The sequence below is a fragment of the Pantherophis guttatus genome, chromosome 6 (genome assembly GCF_059756535.1).
Source record: "Pantherophis guttatus breed Tessera chromosome 6, ASM5975653v1, whole genome shotgun sequence".
Taxonomy (NCBI): domain Eukaryota; kingdom Metazoa; phylum Chordata; class Lepidosauria; order Squamata; family Colubridae; genus Pantherophis; species Pantherophis guttatus.
Genome location: NC_142068.1, coordinates 53,404,511 through 53,425,558, shown reverse-complemented (window position 1 = coordinate 53,425,558; position 21,048 = coordinate 53,404,511). Strand labels below are relative to the sequence as shown.

General features: G+C 35.8%; 1 protein-coding gene across 1 annotated transcript in view; it reads right to left on the bottom strand.

The window, feature by feature from the left end:
- Positions 1-224: 224 nt before the first annotated feature.
- The window catches only part of NHLRC2 (NHL repeat containing 2), a 35,719-nt gene continuing 14,895 nt past the window's right edge, over positions 225-21,048 (bottom strand). The window contains exons 6-11 of the mRNA XM_034440168.3: positions 15,080-15,173; positions 14,086-14,317; positions 12,029-12,151; positions 8,555-8,764; positions 4,543-4,768; positions 225-1,828 (exon numbers count right to left, since the gene is read on the bottom strand). Coding sequence (XP_034296059.2) covers positions 1,572-1,828; positions 4,543-4,768; positions 8,555-8,764; positions 12,029-12,151; positions 14,086-14,317; positions 15,080-15,173 — 1,142 coding nt within the window. The 3' untranslated portion in view covers positions 225-1,571. The remainder of the gene's footprint in view (positions 1,829-4,542; positions 4,769-8,554; positions 8,765-12,028; positions 12,152-14,085; positions 14,318-15,079; positions 15,174-21,048) is intronic.

Here is a 21,048-nt window from a genome sequence, read left to right as displayed (position 1 = left end):
ATACAATTTTGACAAGAATCGTATTATTTTTGGAATGTGATCTGTTTTGTATCTTTCCTTTATACTGGTAAATATTGTTTAAAACTCGTACCATACCATACCATACACCATACCCTACCACACCACACACCACCCTACATCCCCCCATACCATTCTCTCTTTCAAAACAAGTTTTAACAAGCAGTTTAAGGTTATAGACAATAAAAAAACTAATTATTTCAGCCTTTTAATTTTTCAGATTTTATTAAAAATATTATTCCTAGCTATAAATATCAATTCACTTAGCCTTTGCATAGAAGTTCCTCTATGTAAGTCATTAACAAATATATGTAGAACATGTTGTTTAAATATTATTTTTTTAAAAAAAAACATTAGTTTTTATTAAAAACTATTTTTCATTGCATATTTTACTTTTTATTATTTTGCTTGTATTTGAAACAAAAGGTTGATGATTTATTTATAAAACCTATAAGGCCATCTTTCTTATACATAAAAACTATAGGTGACTCACAGTAATATTTAATATAACATAAATAAAAACAACTAAACCTCACACCACCATATAGTCCAACCACACTGCTGCGATGTCATAAACTTACATTTGCTGGGCTCACTTCTATCCTAGCCCGAAATCTGAGCAAAGAGCTAGGTCTTTTTTTTTAAAAAATTGATTTATATGCCGCCCTTCTCCGGAGACTCAGGGCGGCTTACAGTGCGTTAAGCAATAGCCTTCATACTTTTGTATATTTTTATACAAAGTCAGCTTATTGCCCCCACACACCGGGTCCTCATTTTACCTACCTTAGCCCTTCAGAAGTTAAAGGGTGGGGGCCTTCCAAATCTCAAGGGTCAAGGCAGCTACTGAAAAAGTGTGTCTTAAAAGTCCCATCAGAGGTAACATTTAAGAAGTGGGACCTACATCGACCATATAATCTAATCTGGTAGGTTGGGCAGAAACCTTGACATTACGCTACAGCCATTTAAGGCTGGAAAGTAGTAACCAACATTGAATTGCACCCAGAAAACAACTAGAAGCTAGTATAGCTTGCGCAGCAAAGCTCAAGCGCACACTGCTGCATGCTGAACCAGTTGTAACTTCTCGGTGATCTTCAAGGGTAGGTCCATGTAGAGCTCGCTTCAGTAATCCAACAGACAGATGGTCAAGGCATGAATGACAGTGAGCAAGGCCTCCTGGTCCAGAAAACACGTGATGACAAATGTTTATATAACACAGGGAAAAAAATCAAACGAATGCGAATTTCCAACATTAAGACTGTACTCTGAAGATAGAAATCAATCTTTTCTATGTTTAGATTTGTTTTTTCACAGTGACCCCAACCCTTTAGTATTTATTGCTTATATAATAAGTTAACAAGGTACTAAGATTTAGATATAGTTTCATGATTTCTCACATTCCATTTAAGCAAGCATACATTTTTGCAAGGTGTGCTTTAAGTTCATACATGTAATAACACATATATAGTATTGCAAAAGTTAAGTTTGTTTTGCGGTAAAAATTAGGCTATAGTAAATAAGCCTATAAATGATTTTTTGCTTTGCTGTGCTTAAAATTAAAATGTATATGTGAGCTCAATTGGAGCTATGCTTTTTTGGTTTACATTTGCTATATGGAAAGGCTGGTTGAATGAGATTCCTTTCATCATGCAGGCATTACTGTCCTTGCTACAGTAATAGAGGCATACATTGATTGACAATAAAGCTTCAGCTGACAGGCAGTTAGTGGGTAGCTGAAATGGTATTATAGGCTGTTCAAATATGTCTGCAATTGTTCCAGATCTATAGGGATCACAAAGTAGCCATTCATTACCTAGAAAAGAAAACACAAGAGTATTACGATTTGATGATTTCATCTAATCATAAAACATTATTATTATTATGGTTTGTAGTAAAACAACTATAAAAGAACTAGTGAAAGACTTTCACAGGGCAGAATCAGAGTAATACAGGAATTACTGTAAATCACAATACAGCAAAAACAAGCTGAAGTATATACCGTATTTTTCAACCTATAAGACATTCAGGACTATAAGACGCACGTTAGCTTTAGAGGAGAAAAACAAGGGGCAAAAAATCTGCCTCTGCCTCCTAGCATCCATCCAGTATTCATCTGTCTAGTGTCCTAGCCGCTGTAGCCCATTCAGCGCAGTCCATTTGCTGCCGCCACAGCCTGTTTGCCACCGTTGCGGCCCACCACAATCAGCAGCGAATGGGCAGCAGCAATGCCCGCCACCTAGAACAGCACCAACCCTCCTCTTTCCTGCAATATTCATGGTCCGTCAGACTGTTGGGGGGCGGGACTGGCTAGGTAGGCGTGGCTGGGTGGCCATGTGACTGGATGAGCGTGGCTGGGTGGTCATGTGACTGGGTGGGCATGGCCAATTTAGCAGTGCATTTTTTCAATTTAGCAGTCCATTAAATAATACACACAAATTAAAGTTTAATTTGTTTTCCTCCTGGGGAATTTTTATTTGTGTTTTATTTGCTTTTGTTTGACTTTTCTTTTTACTATATCACTTTTAAAGTAGTTTACGAGTCTAGTGGTCCACTTCAGAAAATTCAGTTTTGCAGCAATTCTTCTCAGATCCAAGGTTACACTCAACATCTCTCTCTCTCTCTCAAGAAAAGTGCGCTAGAAGAGCAAATGGAGGTGGGGAAGAGAAACCTTGCTGAATTCCATTCTCATCACGGCGGTCTCAATCTGCTTTTGGAATCTTACTGGGTGGCTCAGAGCTTCCTCTGCACGTGCCGAACGCGTGCAACAGGCTCGGGCAAGGGCTTCACACTTCTGGCAGTAAGAATTGGACCGGGCAGGAATCACTTAGAGTGGATGTGGTGAGGAAGCCCTAAGACGGGGGCTCAGCAATGCTGATCCACTGGCCAGCCAGCAGTTCCTGCCTCCCCCTCCAGTGGTGGAGACAGCTGTCCTCCTTCTGAAGTGTGCAGCCGAACGGGAAAAGGACGGGCAGCCAAGTGGTGGGTGAGAAGGCGGCAGCTGTTGCGGTGCTCATTCCCTAGCTCTCACTAAGGGGAGGGGGGGCTGCAAGACAGAGAGCTGCCTTCAGTCTAGGGAAGGGACTGCAGCCTCAGGGCTCCGTCTGAAGGAGCTGCGTCACTTGGGCAGCATCCTAAAAGCTCTGTGGGACTGCTGCCTTGCAGGACAGGGCTTGGGTAGCCTTAGTACCGATGGGGATCAAGCTTTCCCCACTTGTAGTGGCCGCCTTTTGCCTGCTGGGAATGGGTATGCTTTTACCACCTCTACTCAGCCTTACTAGCTGGCTGCTTGCCTTGGTGACGGCACTGGCCTAATGGATCTATGCGAGCTCCACAGTGCTTTCAGGGCACTGCCCAAGTGACACAGCTCCTCCTGTGATCCCTTCCCTGGACTGAAGGCAGCCTTCTGCCTTGAAACCCACCCATCCTGCCTCATCTCCGTTCCAAGCTGCGTCTGTTGGCAATATGGGCTGGTGAGACGTGAGTGAGATATAGAGTGGGCGCTGCCATCTTCTCCCCCTCCACCACTTGGCTGCTGTCCTTCTCCCACTCAGCTGCCCATTCCTGAAAGAAGACAGCCATTTCCGCCACTGGAAATGGAGAGGGAGGCTTGCAGCCAAATTCTGGGAAAGAGCAGCCTGAGTGGCTCGTGAGTAGCCAGGCTTCCGCGCCAAGTGGACGAGTTGGCAGGATGCTACCAAAACTGGTGCCTGTGGCTCAAAGGCCTTCTTCCTCTAGCCTTGGGATGGGTGCTGCTTCCTACCCTGCGATGCTTCAGGGAAGCTCATTTCCTGCAGGGCCTGCTAGCAAAGCGCCCCTCTTGTGCCTCATCGCTGCAGTCAGATGCACGAGAGGAACACGCTTCACACACAGGCCCAGGGCAAGACCTGCAAGGCGGCCAAGGAGATGACCAGCGGTGACCTGATCTCAACCAGAAGCCAAAAGAGATGGGAAGGAGTAGGCAGCAGCCGCCCCCACACCCTACTCACTTTGTCTTCACCAGCAGTGGAAGCAGTAGCTGAAGGCAGAGGCATAGGGGAAAGGAATGCAGTCCCATGGGCTGGATGTGTTAGGCAACTACATGCCTTATCACAGCCACATGGGATAGAGCAGGCGCGTGATCCACATCACATGCCTCACGTGTCCCCGCCCCTCTGCCTGCTGCCGATGACATGCCTGTTTCTTGGAGGGCCAGTTGCGGAGACCCTGCTGCCAGTCAGGGACCTTGCAGTTCCTGGCCATCCCCCACGCCTCTGGCAGCCACAGCAGGTGAGGCAGCTCTTTCCCAGGTCACTGTCAGCCGGGAAAAGCCAGCCATGCAAGAAGTGAGTGGGAGTGGCAGGGCGGGGTTGGGGCAAGGGGTGGGGCTGAATCCCATCACTGCGCAGGCCGGATACATTGTGTCAGCGGGTCATATCCGGCCCGCGGGCTGTAGTTTGAGGATGCCTGATGTAAGTCAATGTATTTGGGTAACAGAGAAACAGAGACTTAACATATATCCCCTATAAACAGGAACATGGACTCTTTTACCTTCTGCAGTAAAAAACCAGGAGCTCGGTGCTTCTTCAGTCAGTTTAGTATTTGGAGGCAAGTTGAGCATCAGTACGAACTGAAGTGCTTGGCCTGGACTTACAGTCAATGAAGGTAGCTGAAAATGCGGAGCTGATTTAGGGAGCCTTGGCAGTTCTGCTTTATCAGTCATTTTAATACTCCCTGTAGTTATAGTGTCTACTGTGTCAACCTGTAGAAGGGGAAGCTATCAAAGCAATAGAAAACATGTCAATTTTTTAAATATAATTTCATATTCTAAAGTTAGAAAAAACAAATGTCTTTATCAGGCTGATTCAGGTGGGATTTTCAGAGCAAGTATTGCAAATTGAATTACTGACAACCTCAGCAAAAACCAAGGATAAGCTGGATAACCTTTCCAGATAAGGAAAGGAATGGGACATCACCCACATATGGTCCAGACGGCTGCTCACTATGAGGCAATGCAGGACAGTGGTGATGGCTGTGAACTGGAATGTTCTCTAAGTTCATTGTAATGATACATTTTAGACCCTTGTTGATAAGTCTCAACTTCCTGAGGCCCTTCTTGGTATGAATGTTGGAAGAAAGCTTTCCCGCCCTTTCCCCTCATTGTTAATTAATATATTTTGTATTGAATAAAATGTATTGTATGTATGTACATTGGTTTATGTTGTTGTAATATAGAATTTTATTATGTATCATTTATGTTTTTATTGTAAATTGCTTCAAGATGCTTTGGCACTTGAAGCACTATTCAAATACATTAAGTAAATTACATTTTAAAAATCGATTTCAATGCAATACTCAGTAAATTGAGTGCTGCTTACTCCAGATTACATGAACAGGAAATTGCAATGTTATATGTATTAAGCTTCTACCATTGGATAATGTATATCCAACTCCATTTGAACAGGTGGGGCTGATGCCTTTTGTCACTTGGGTTAGTTTGTTCAGTTCTTGTAAAACAAAATTTCAATCAAGTATAAACATTCCCTTTTTGTGGGAAGGAGAACAAACCCCCTATATACACAGTGGAATTATATTCAAAACTGGATGCCTAATATTTCACGGGACGCAGAAGAAACTCCCTTTTGAAAAGAAGTATGCCTGGAATTAGGCTGTTAATCTGTTTTAGTAAACACTATGATTATTCCTTCTACTTTCGCAAGTTCAAGTTTCAAAATTGTCTGAATAATAGCTGAATCAAAACATATAAAAGTAAAACAATGGTTAGCAAGCAATCCAATCAGTCATTTTTCTTGCATTTTGAAAAGAAATCAAAGATCATGTTTTACAGAAGATGTTTGGTATATTACTATTAAGGAGACATTCTAGGCTCTGGCATAGCTTATACATAGCTTTCCAATGCATTTGTCTTTTTGTTTCAAGTCAAACAAAAGAGTTGATAAATGCTACATTTCTTGGCAGTTTTGACTTATTTGGATGTCTATGGATGCTCATGCCCAACAGTTATTAATAGTGCTTACAATAAGATGTTTATTATAGGGAAATTGTTATTAATGTTATAAGGTTATTAATTTTTTACAACTGCTACTACTCCCAATATCACTAAGATATGGTATTTCACTAAAGTTGTGATAACTATGGATTTCCAATTTAAATAACCTAATGAATATTTTTTGGCAATTAGTTTTATATGATGAATTGTAAAAATATAAGATAAATGTTTGATTTAAAAAAAATCACTTAAGTTTATTGAGAAAGCAGCAGACATCCTTTTATTAATGCTGTGACAAATACATTCCTTTAAATAATTGTGCAATATGTGTTAATAAGGCAAAACCAAGATCTGAAGACAAGTATAGGATTAATTGTACTTCTACTTTTGAAGTAAAAGGAATAAAATTGTTTGTTCATACTATCTTAAAATATCCTTTAAAATTATTTTTACATACATACATAACATACACTTTCTTCAATAATATATGTATACATATAAACTTTTCAATACATTCAAAGGCATAAACAAAAATCTGATCTCTTCAAGATATAACATCAATCTGCCCAATCTGACCTTTTCATTGTTGATGTTGCAGCAGTATAGTACAGATACAAGATAGGCAATACCTGGTTAGTGAGAATGTTTATAAGAAGGACCTGAGTGTCCTGGTAAACCACAGATTAAGCATCTGCCAAAACAGCCAGTACAATCTTGACCTATATCTCTAGAGATATAAGTGCTAGATCACAAGAGTAATTGTTACACTCAATGCTGCACTGATCATACTGCACTAGAATATTATGTTCCATTTTGGGCTACTGAACAGAGGTGGGTTTCAGCAGGTTCTGACCAGTTCTGGAGAACCGGTAGTGGAAATTTTGAGTAGTTCGGAGAACTGGTAATAAAAATTCTAACTGGCCCCGCCCCCATCTATTCTCTGCCTCCCAAGTCCTAGCTGATCGGGAGGAAATGGGGATTTTGTAGTATCCTTCCCCTGGAGTGGGGTGGGAATGGAGAAGGATGTAGTATCCTTCCCCTGCCATGTCCACCAAGCCATGCCGTGCCATGCCCACCAAGCCACGCTCACAGAACCGGTAGTAAAAAAAATTGAAACCCACCACTGCTACCGAAGTATAAGAAACAAATTGGAAAGTGTGAGCTAATAGCCAAAAGAAGATGATAGAGTTAGAGTCTAAATATTATGAACAACTAGTCCAGAATGCAGAAGAATAAGCCCACATAACATTTGTGCTTCACAAATACTGGTTGGAATCAGGCAGCACCTAAGCTGAAATTATTAAATTATTTTTAAAAACTGGGAATGTTTGGTCTGAAAAAAAGCTAAGGGGAGATAGGATATCTGTCTTTCTAATTCCTGAAGGTGTGTCATAGAAGACAATATGGATTTATTCTTCAAAACACTGAATAGTACAATAAGAATGAGAGAGAGATCCAAAATAAGAAGGAATAAGAAGGAATTTCTTTGCTGTGAGAATTCTTAAACCATGGATAGCTTGGCTGTTCCATCACTGGATGTTTTCAGATAAAGATTGGATAGCCATTTGTTTGAGATGGTATGAGAATTCCTGCCTGGGTAAATTGTAGGACTAGAAGATATCCAGGAGTCTTTCCAGCACTATGAGTCTATGATAAAACAGACTCCGAGTATGATATTGAAGCTTCTAATTTCAGATGATAAATAAAAGACTATTTTATATGATTTTTTTAGTCTTTTAGAAATTATATGTGGGATTTCATGACACTTTAATGCATAACTATTTGTTTATGAATTTATTATATTGACAGTTTTATTGTCTGGCTTGAGTACAGCAAAGGGAAATAATGTTGTGAATGATAATAAAGTACTTCGTTTCTAAATGCCATGAAAGGTGGCTTCCATGACATGGCCAAAGCTACAGAAGCAGCACTATAGAACATTCTTTGAGATACATTGGGAATATCCAGGGCTGTAATCCTTTCTGAACATCATACAAACAAGTCTTAGAGGTGGTATAATATGACCTGAATGAGTATCTACCAGATAACATCATCTGCCCCATCCCTTCTCACCCTTTCCCTAATGGTCTGTTTCTGCTGCAGAGATTCTTAATTTAGTAGAGCCCAGACTGATATTAATAAATCCAAATATGCTTCATTTGTATTCAAATGATTCAATAATATGGCCTTATTTCCAGTTTATGGGAAAATGGACTGAAGGAACACATGGTTCTTAAAGCACCTCAAAAGAGCAAGATAAGATTAAACCATATCCCCAATATCCAAGTCAAAATAAGTTCTGAAAGCTGAGGTTCTTCTATTTCATCTTATTCTAATGGCACTAGTGTCCTTTCTAACCTCTTAAAACAGACGGAACATTTATTTTAAGCTTAACAGGATATCCTTAACACAAAAGCAATTCTGTTTGCCAGGCCATTATAAAACACTGCAATAATGCATGTATAATGCAATCCAGGTAGTAGAATTAAATTTAGTTCTAATAATTTATTTCAAATAAAAAATTCTATCCATATTTTTTATATAGTAACTTACCAGTGAAACAGTACGAGTTTCTAAATCTATCACTTTAATTTGATGATTGTTGGTATCTGCAATATAAAGGAATTGTCCTCCATCTTCAACACATAGGCCTCCTGGTTCATTAAAAGTTGATGTGGTAATGCTGGAACCAATTATGTTGCTTGCTTCTCCTGTACCTGCTAAAGTGGCACAGTTCTTCATTTTGGGATCTACAAATTTAATCTAGAGCAAAACGAACAAGACACCTTGTAGAGCATAAAGTAATGTTATGCTATTTCTTTAATTTTATGAAGAATGTCCTAATAAATCATATTCATATTCCTATTTAAAATGACTAAGAGATTATATTGATAGGTTGATCTAGAAATTTACAAAATGCTTTTAAAAAAAGTATAGGAACAAAGATTGACTAATATCAAAATAATTATCAATGACAACCCAATGATATTAGATTTAGTACTGCTTCATGACTCAAATTAATAATAGTTCTCTCTTTTTTGTACATACATAGCCACCACACTATTCTCTTTTCAGGTAAGTAACTTTATGGTGTACATAAAAATACTAAAAAGTAGTGAATAAAACTAATTAAAGGCATAGAACAATAGTATTTTCTATTGTTCTGTGCCTTTAATTTGTTTTATTATAAAAAAAAATTAAATTCAGTTTTCACCAAAAATATTCATTATAATATTCATTAAATATTCATGGACACCTAACATCAAAAACGTCATCAAAAAAGCACAACAAAAACTGTTCTTTCTGCGCCAACTCAGTAAGCTCAAACTGCCCATAGAGATGCTGATTCAGTTCTACAGAGGAATTATTAAGTCTGTCATCTGCACCTCTATAACTGGAATGGCTCTGCAACCAAATAAAAGAGACACAGACTTCAAAGGATAATTAGAACTGCAGAAAAAACAATTGCTATCAACCTGCCTTCCATTGAGGATCTGTATACTGCAAGAGTCAAAAAGAGGGCTGTGAAAATATTTACAGACTCCTCACACTCTGGACATAAATTGTTTCAACTTCTACCCTCAAAACGACGCTATAGGGCACTGCACACCAGAACAACTAGACACAAGGACAGTTTTCCCCCGAATGCCACTACTCTGCTAAACAACTAATTCCCACAACACGGTCAAATTATTTACTAAGACTGTATTACTATTATTTTCATCCTTCCTAGTACCTATCTCTTCCCACTTATGACTATAACCATGTTGCTTTTATCGCTACAATTTATATTGTTTTATTTGTTTCCTAGTATAATTTGATTCCTTATTTGTAACCTATGACTATCACTAAGTGTTGTATCTTATGATTCTTGATGAATATATTTTATTTTTCTTTATGTACACTGGGAGCAAATGCACCAAAGACAAATTCCTTGTGTGTCCTATTCTATTCTATTCTATTCTATTCTATTCTATTCTATTCTATTCTATTCTATTCTATTCTATTCTATTCTATTTCTATTCTCTTTAGCATATTTCTGTTCTTGAAAACCATGTTAGTTTTCACATCCATGCACTGATTCGTACATTGCTTCAGTATTTTACTTTTAAAGTATTTTTTATTATTTATGATTTAGGTTCTACTTTAAATATCCTGCTATATGAATTTACTATACTACAGTAAATGTCATACGCAGTCTTATTGATATCTTAGAAATTGTTTAGAGCTCACGGTGTTTTTATTGTTCTTTCAAGATAATGTCTTTCCTTTCCTTCCTATCTCATGGCCTTCTATGTTTTGTCCTTTTATTCTTTTTTGTGAAGCTGATTGTTTCGTTCTAGGTCAGTGATTGTAGTAAAGATTATCAACCAATCAGTCAATCATATATTCTTTTGTTTTTTAAACTTCTCAACCAATATTTTGAGAAGATATTCTTTAATGATATGTAAGATCGGCCATGGGACAAAGAGATGCTACCTAGGAAACCATCAGATAAGAGACTGCACAGCCCACAGCTGTACAATGGAGGGCAAGCGGGTCAGTTTCTTGCGCTGTAAACGAAGATCTGTACTTTCAGGCTTAGAAGATTCTGTTAATGTGGCCTGACAAGAAAATAGAATTAGCTCATCAAGAATTGTTTGGTCTACCTGGTAAGGCTGATATAATCCTCTCTTTTTAAGGATTCCATCAATTCTGTTGAACAATAGCTTTCTCAGTCTTACTCTTCCTCTTGACTATCATTTTTCTGTCATATATATTAGGTTTTGAGCTTCCAATAAAGAATAGTTGTACTCAGGGTAAAAGGTCCAGGAGCTCTCCGAGTCTGGATTTTTTCTTGCAGACGTTTCAGTACCCAAATTAGGTAACACTATTAGTCCTAGAACTGATGGTTTTACTTAGTTTGGGTAATGAAATGTCTGCAAGAAAAGAACTAAGGTCAGAGAGCTCTAAGGATCCCTCAGTTTTGAAATTGCATCACATCAGTTTAATATGTTCCTTTGGTGGAAGTCTCATTTCTATGGTCAGTCCACATTAATTCACCGCCCAAACATTAATGATCTTATCTCTTCTTGTTTTATCACACAGACTTAAGTAACCCATTCCCATTGCATTTAGAATTTATTTATTCTCATACCAAAGTCTCACTTCTGTATAATAATGTAGGCAGAAAAAACATTCTTATGTACAATCTTTCTCCTTATTTTGATCAACATTAATTTCCTTTGACAGATCACATATTATCCTCTTCTTTTCTAACATTATTTTGACATCTTAAACTATCTCATCCATTTCCATATATTTAATATACATTTTACTAAGGGACACAAATCCATCAAGTTGCTGTAATGTTTATGGATTAGATTCATAAACGTGACTAATATAAAATTTACAAAGAGGGGATTAAATCATAACGTAATGGAGATTTGAACCTCTAAGGGTAGGAGCTAGGTTTAGGAGGCTAGATTTTTGCAAGTCAGAAATGTTGGCTATTTCAACAATCAACAGCTACCAAGATCCAAGGCTACAAAACACAAGGTAACAGGAAAGGTATGGAAAAGAAACACAGACATTAACCATTGAGCTATAAGAACAGCTCAACTGTTTATAATCATTTCATCTAGTATGCAATAAAGAGTCTTGTCTAGCTCTGATGTGCTGTGAGTCTGGCTAAGTTTTAGTAAGTTGAATCATGGGAGCCTGACACTAACCTTTCTTTAGTTTGCTGGGTAAAAAAAAATGAAAGAAATATTTTTATCATTTTGACTCCATCTTTAGTACTTTTACCTGTTATTCATCAACTGCTAGAATTCATTTGTTTAATTTTCATCTAAGAAACTTTCCTGAGGTACTTTATACAAATTCAAAACTTGCCTGAAGTATCATTTGAAATATGAAATATAAAAACAACTGCAATAATACATGTAAATATACAAAGAGATGTACCTTCATATTCTGCAATACAAAGTTTTGTATTACTGAATAATAAATTATATTTTCTAGTGAAAATGAAGTATGCGACCTCACCTTATGATTATAGGAATCTGCAACATAAAGGAGGCTTCTTTTTTTGTCCCAAGCTACTCCCAACGGGTGTTGTAGCTTTGCATTCGTCCCAGCTCCATCAACATCACCAAAAGCAAATAAATTCTTAAAAAAATATTTGGGAGGCATTGTAATGATGATTAAAGTTAGTAATAATCAGTGTGACTTGCTAAAACATTAACTTGAATTCAAAGTAGATTCTTAAAAAACATTTTTTCTTGACAATAAGTGATAATTTGGCATTAATCTCAGAACTAACCTACATATATCTTTTGCAGGGGTGTCAAACTCAAGGCCAGGGGGCTCAATCCGGCCCACGGGGTGCTTAGATCTGGCTCGCGGGGCTGTCCTGGAAACAGCAAAGGACTGGCCTGTGGTGCCTCTGCTAGCAAAAACGGAGCTCAGGAGTCTGTTTTGTCTGGCAGAGTGCTCAGACCACCACAGGCGCCTCCAACACGAGTGATGTCGAGCTGGCTACACTCACCCTGGCCATGCCCACAACCCTGATGCAGCCTCCAATGAAATCGAGTTTGACACCCTGATCTATTGGGTTATCAGTCTAACCATGAAAAGTGTTACTGTTTCAGACCAGGCAGCTATGCAGAGAATGATGAGGACAACATAAAAGTTTATTGGACGTTCACGTCCTTCTATCCAGGACATGGCATATAAGTGATGCTTGACCAGAATCTGCAGTATTGTCAGGGATTCTACATATCCTCTGCATGACTGGTCTTCCTTGTTATCTTCTGGGAGGAGGCTTTGCAGTATCCGAAGCAGAACAACCAAAATCTGTAATAGCTTTGTACCATACAGTATCAACCTTGTTAACTCTCAACTCTTTTTTCTTCTATTTATTCAAAATCGACTATGATTTACACACAAACACACACACACAAATGTATGTTTTGGTCTAATTTTTGTATAATTTGGCATTTTTTAATGTTGCTGCTGTCATTATATATATATATTTTGAGAGCAGTTCACAGGAATTTTATTTTAATGTGTGTCATTGTGTAAACAGGAAAATGACAATAAAGGTATTTCAATTCACTTCAATTCAAAATTTGTCTCCTGCCATTTCACAATATCAATTCAGATATTTAAAATAAGAATTCTTATATAGATTGAAACAGTGAAATCTGTTTCTAAGAGGCTTTTTTTTTTGTTGATCTTGGAAATGTGGAATATTCCTAACCTAGCTCTAAGCTACAGATACAGATACTGTATCTGTTTTTATGCAACAGAACTATAAAAGTGGTGAGCTCTTCTAATACCTGTGTTTTGCTGATGTAAGGTAAATTGTGCCACTAATCATCTGTTTTTTAAATTATTGTGGTTAGTTTTCTAAGTTTTTTTATATTCATTTTAATTTGTTTGCATTGGATTGTTTTTACCTGTTATGAGCTGCCCAGAATCACTTAGATAAAGATGGGCAGCCAATCAAATCAAAACAAAGAAAATCATATCTCAAAAAAATAATGAAAGAGATCATTTTTTCTTCAGTGATGCAATGACATAAGGTTATATATTAACAATTCTTAATGAAGCACTCAGAATAGCCCTTTGGTTAATCTTCATGATTATAAAATATTGAGACAATTTTTTTTATTAAGCACTTTTTTTTACTTATGCCTGCCTTCATTTCAAAATATTAATGGCTATTTTAAAATATTGTAATTAAAGATATGAATAGCAAAATTCAACTTTTTGTTAGCCACCAATAAGAAAAGATTGTTTATTATTTAATATAGCAACTATTTTTCCTAAAACAACATTTGAAAACAAATCTTGTACCTTCTGGTTTCACAGCTGATATATCTGCTTGCTGGCATGTATTTGGTGATTATTAGCAGACTAATTCAATTGTACTGAAAGTTAATCTTTTTTTAATGATCTCAATTAACTATTGTAGTAAGTAACAAATAAAATGTGATGAATTGGCATTTAAAATAAGCTTATATCCATAGGATCAGAAATTTTCTGATTTAGCTGTGTAGGATCAATGGAAAACACAGAGAAATATAGATTTAGATTACCATTGGATCTCTCTCGCCTCCCACAAGGTGTTTCACAGTGCCATCTTTTAGAGAAACTGTTCGAACAGTACTACTTTCACTGTCTGCAACAAAAATGCAACTCCATGGATCTTCAGCAGCAACAGAGAGACCAGAAGGTTGAGCAAAGCCTGCTTTGTGGGGATATGCATTGTTTCGGTTCTCTTCATTTCCACTTCCAGCAAATCGAAGACAAGTTCCTTTCTTCAAATCACTTTAAAAAAAGGATGGGGGTGAGATTTACATAGGCTCTGCATGCACTTGAACCTACAATTTATACAAAAAGTTACATTCAGTGTGTTTGATGCTATGAACAAAAATAAGCTTTCTTTTCCATATTTTTTAAACTATGAAATAATTTGAAATATATTTTATGCAATGTTCAGTGAATATAAGAGAGAGAGAGAAAGAGAGAGGGAGATTTTTATAATGTATGTAATACTTGCTAATATTTTTAAAAGTTATTTCTTTTATAACTTATTTTTCTCCAAGAAGTCAATTAGCTTACAAAATAGATTTAGTTCATTATACCTCCATAATAGCAACCCTTTCCTAGCAACCCTAATCAAGAAGACAACTTGATTATAGCAGTGATAAATGTACTGTTGGAAGATCTGAAGGGGCAGGTCAGGGTAGATCATCCAGGATAAGGTTCATCTATGTGGTCATTAAGAGCTGACATCAAGTTGTTGGTCCATCATCATCAATGAATCAATCAACTATTGCTTTAATGAAAACAGAACTTGCCCATTCAAATCCTCATTATTTCAAATAGTTTGCATTTCTTTCTGAATAGTGGATAAACTAAAACTAGACTGAGAAGGTATGTATAATAATAATATTTAGTAGTGCTGCACAATTAGATTATTATCACCTATTCCTAGGCGAAATGGGCACCAAACAAGTCTAATAAATAAATACTATAAACAAATATGATCAAAGGATGATGGTAAGAAAGTCTAATATTCTAATTTACCTTCCTTTAGGTAATTTTCCATTTTCCAACATAAGTGCCCAGAGTTGATGTATGCCTGCCATGGCAATCCAAAGAACACCATCTTCATGAGTTGCTGAAACAATAATACATGAAAGTGACAACTTTGGTAGCAAATTGCCTCACTCTTTATATAAAATAACTTGCTCTATAGACATGTTTTCATTTTCAATTTGGATAATTAAAATGCTCAATATATATAATTCTATTTTTATAATACTGTAAAAAAAAATCCCCACCAGCCATTGTGCCTGCACTTTGCAATCTAAATTAATCTAGGTTTTAATCTTGCCAGGTGCTTATTAAATTAGTCAATTCTAAGTATATTCAAAAAATAAAATCCAGAGCAAGAAATGCCATAAAACATTTACCATTTCCTAAAATGGGAAATGTTTGTAATCATTGTGCAACTAATGATATATCAATGGTGAGTAGAGTGGGACTGAAACTCGTTAACAATCTCAACTGATATGAAAGCTAGCAAAGGACTAATATTAATTCTAATTATGATTTGAAATATTTTGTTGCATTGGACTGCTTAACACCGTAGCAGTTTACAGTAGTATCTAATTGTGCTTATTGTTGTTCTAAGGTTCTAATTTAGCAAAGGCCTCTGTACTACAAGAATAAAAATATTTTGGTAACTTCTACCTCTTTGATTCAGAATTTTGTGGTAATCTCAGAAAAAAAAATAAGCGTCTCTTTGAACCCTGACATGAACGGCAAATAAATTTGCTACAAATCATCATCATACATCAACATCTGCCTATCTGGGTCCTTGAGATCCCAGATCACTAGATAGATAAAAATGCCAAATCCAGTCTAAACATCTTGCTGAATGTGCAACAAACAAGAACAATAATATCATAAACCTGGGTAGTTCCTGTAATATGATACTTCGCTGGAATAATTGATTGTACTCAGCTAGAACTTGATAACTTGGATTGAAAGACAAAGTGGACTGGCACTGGTCCGTGGCATGCCAGAAACCAGGCTGTGCAAAAAAGTGCATCTGGATGCAGGCAGCACAAGAAACCACACCTCCTGCAGTACGCAGAAAAACTCTGAACTGGTCCTTGGTAAAAGGTTGAGGAACGCTACCTTAATACCTCTTAGGTCCTTGGTTAAGACTTAAACTGTTAAGTTTTTACCAGACCCAGACTATGGATTAGCATAGGGGCATAGAAAAGAGTTTTAAAAATTAGCAAAAATTGATTTAATCTAGTAGCCTAATGTCAGTACTAATGTTATTGCAAAGGTTACTCAAATCTAAAGGCTAGTGATGTCTTACAAAGGCCTATATTGTGTATCATTAGATTATATCATACACTTTCTTGCATTAGCTCAATCCAGTAAGAAGGTCATGAAAAGGCCTGTTTAGACTTTCCACACTTCAAATGAGAGCTAAAGATCAACAGTTCTTCTCTGCCATTTCTCTTGTATTTCAGAACACCTTACGTCCAGAGGTTTGTAAAGGTCCTTCCCTCTAGGAATTTTATAAAGGTGTTCAAACACAATTCCATTTTAACTACTACAAATAGTTCTCAATTTATGGCCACAATTGGGACCAGAACTTCCAGAGTTAAACAATGTGATTGTTAAGTGAGTCATTCCTGATTTTACCTTCTATCCATAGTCATTAAGTGAATAACCATTGTTATTAATGGTTATTAATTGAATCATATAGTTGTTAAGTGAACCTGGCTTCTCCCATTGACATTGCTTGCTAGAAGGTCGCAAATGGAAATCATGTGACCCTAGGATGCTGCAACCATCATAAATACTTCCTGGTTGCCAAATGCCCGAAATTTTATCATGTGACTCCAGAGATGCTGTGATAGTTATTGTGAAGACCAGTCATAAAATCATCTTTTTCAGTGCTCTTGTAACTTTGAATATCATTAAACAAATAATTACTGAGCATGGTTGCTCTCTTAGGGATTTCTAGAACTCTAGGTCTTTGTTTTGTTTCAGAAATCCTTACGGTTCTGCACTACATTTCAGCAATTTAAATATTTGATTATATCTTATCAATTTCAGAATTCCAAAAAGACAAAAAACAACTTTGATCAGAAATGGCATAATCTATTAAGGTGGCCAAGTTTGTGATTTTAAAATCAGCATGAAGTATATTCCTAAGCAGAAAGCTATTTCTTAGGAATACAATTTCCTATTTGCTTTTCCCATGTGATGAGCCCAGGCAAAGGAAAGGAAAGAAATCATTTTAATTTCTTTTGTGGAAGTAGCCTTAATTTCCAAAGGCTGTGTTGTCCAATAAAAGCAACAAGATTAGGGTATGGATGGAAAATGATACTGTATTGACGCAATACCATTGTGTGCGTGACTTGAATCTTTTAAGAGTTGATGGGTTTCCCTTGTTCGTCCTAAATTATTATAGAGGAAAATATGTATTAATTATATAACACACACATATGAGCTTCTAAATTTCCTTTTGGAATTTATTTACACTGTACAATTAATAGCTCTGAAAAACCTTTGTGACCTTAGTGCTTCCCAAGGGATTCATCATTTCCTGAAAAATAATAATTTCTTTTCTGGGAAAATATTTTAATACATTTAATAGATATTGTAAGTGAACAGTATAAAAATAGAGCGCATCCTGGTGGACACTATTACCAACTGGTATTTGGTAAACTATAACCAAAACTCCTTACTATGATACAAAATATTGAGGATTTCCAAGTTATGTGGTGAATTTTTGTCATTAACAAAATGTCATTTGTCATTCCTTAAAAACAAAACAAAACAAAATACATGAACTAATCAATAATGAAGTAATAAAATGGTGATTCAAATAGAAATGCCATTATCATCCAATCGATCCTCCAAAACATCACATATAATGACCCAAAGCCCAAAGAAAGAACCAGATCCTGAGAGGATTTCTGAAGTCTCGGCCAACTTTGTGGCAAGAACAAAATTGTTCATAAGAACTAGCACTGAAAAAGCATTCCTCCTGGAAAGATCTGGAATACACCTTCCCTGTCAGAATTTGTGGGATAGGCACATACCATAGGGAAAAGGAAATCCTGTAAGTAACCCAGTTGTATGCCATGTAGGGCTTTAAAGATGATATATTTTATCCTGAATTACACTCAGAAGCCAATTGAGAGATCATGTGAACTCCTCAATTAACAACCGTGGGATCCTGAGGTTACAATAGCAAATAGGATTGCTGGGATTGCAATTGCTGCTTAATGAGGTCATGCGTCATGCTTTATGAATGCATCACTTAGCAATAGAAATTAGACTCCCAATTGCCATCATAACCTGAGGATTACCTTTAGTAGCTATGCCAGTCTTTAGAAAAGTTCAAATGCAAGTAGAATTAAATGGTACCGTTGGAAAAGAAAAAAGAAATACTGCTACTGAATTACTCTAGTGTTCAAAGAAACTGGCAATGTGAGTATGTCCCTTTGCATAATTCCAGATAAGGAATGTATTTTTTTAAAAGCTCCTTCATGGTAATACACAAAATGTATTACCATAGCTAACCTCTAATGAGGTTTCCTTACAGAAATGGGCCAATGGCCCTTCTAAAACCACTACTATTTGCAATAATATTACCACATTATTTCCAGATTAAGAGCCAGCTTAGTGTAGTGGTTAAGGCATTGGTTAGAATCCAGGAGACTCTGAATTTAGGCACAAAGCCAGTTGTGAGACTTGGGCCAGTCACTTTCTCTCAGCCATAAGAAGATGGCAATGGCAAACCATGTCTGAAAAACCTTGCCAAGAACAGACAGCAAGAACTGAATGTGGAATATATATTGGTCCATTGGCCAATGCTAGAAATCTTCCTTCTTTAAATAATATCAATACATAAAGTTGACAATCATTGTCCCAAGATATATCTATATTAATCCCCTCAATGTTTATACTGTATCTGATAATTTCTGCTAAAGAACATTTTATTTTATTTTTAAATAAAAATAAGAAACTCATGCCAAGAAACCACTGTTATAAGCAATCATAAAAGATTCTGCAATATCTATCTATTTTTGAAGAATAAGAAGAAAAAAAATTGAACTGAATTGAGTTGAGTTGCAGAACGAGGCATGTTATGCATCAAAGTCCATGAATGTGAAGTGACGTTTTCAATCACAAACTGTCTTTTAAATAGGACAAATGTACATTAAAAATGGTTGTCAATTTTTTTACACTTAAATACTGTCATACGTTGTGTAATATTATATACACTTGCCCTTCACCAGGACTTTACTCATATATGCATATATGCTGCATATTTCAATATTGTTTACTTAAAATCCTTATCTTATGTAGCATTATAGTGACTTTTGCTTGCTATGCACACAAAAGCTTGAATCATAGCTACACTTATAGATCATAACACCAAGGTCTTAGATCTGTGTCTTTCAGAAAGAATGCAGCTATCAAGAACACTTCACACTTCAACCAAAAATGCGTTTAGCACTGCTTGATTTCAATAGCACTGAATAAAAATAGATGAGAATGGAAAGAACATCCTCTACATGTACATGAAAAGCACATGGTCAGTAATAAAGTAGTAAGATGCCAATGCTATTCAAAAGCACTAGAGCTGGAAATTTTTTTATTTTAAAAGTTAAAATATAAATATTCCGATTAAATTCAGAAAAAGATTAAACTATATGCTATATATGTTTAAATTGTCTTTGTTGTTACAAAATGAATGCATGTTTCTAAAAAATTTTCTTGATGTCTTGATTGAATATAAACACGTTGTCATGTTGTAATATAATTAGAGCCAGACTTTTGGCTTTATGACCATGTAATTTATGACCATGTAATTTATATTTTATACTACCATTTTTTTTAATCTTACTGAAAAAAGCAATGTAAATTATACATTTGATTGGTTCTGCCATTCAGGTTTCACATATTTGCTATTGAAAAGAGCTGTTTTCTATATACAATATCCCCAAATCCAGAAAACACCTTAAAAGTTTTCTTGATTTCGGAACAGCAACTATCAATATATTTAATTTACTATGTTTCTCCCTTAACTAAAAATTAAAATTAAAAATATAATTTTTCTAAACTTAATATGCATAATTAAGTAGTGTTTATAACTTCTTAAAATGTAAGTTTTTTATAATATGAAAATTGACAGGTAAATTTTATGTTACCTAAAAACAAGTATAAAAGGATAGAAGAGGATTTACTTCCCTAATAAAATAGTTTGTAAGGAAAATAGGTAAGTTATTTACTCACTACTTTGATACACTTAACCATATTGTTGAAAATTAGATTAAAATATTAATTAGTTTAGGGGAAATAAGTTTTTGTAAATTATAAAAATAGCTGACAAAATAATTTAGTTCCAATTTATTTATTTTCTGTACCTCTAAACAGCCCCAAATCCAGTTCTCTAGAATGTGTAGAATAATTAAATATATGAAAACATAGAAAAATATTATTAACTTGTATATTTTAAAATTAAATAACTAAAAAACTAAAAAAACTCTTGATCAATATGACCAGGTTAATAATATTTATCAGTATGAATATATAAACCATACATACAATAAGCACAAGATTATTACGGGAAAGATATTCTGGGTGGAAGTATGAAAATATATGTGAAATAAGGATATGTTGTAAATAAACTGTTGCCTTTTTCCTAGACTCCTTAAAGAAACACAGTTCATTGTGTCTAATTTTTGTAGTGTGATTTAGCAGCTATCTATCATACTGGATTTTATTGTTAAATAAGTAAATAAACATTCCTAACTGTTTTGAAAAATAATTATAAATAGGGTATAAAGTATTGGAAAGCATTTTACTCTTTAGGATTAAACTCAATTAAATAAAATGGGTCTGTAACTTTTCTCAAACTTTTCTCCCCTTTCACTTATATCTGAGAGCAAAATATTTTGCATTAATATACATGAATAAAATGAGTACAAACCATTTTAGAACAGTAATCT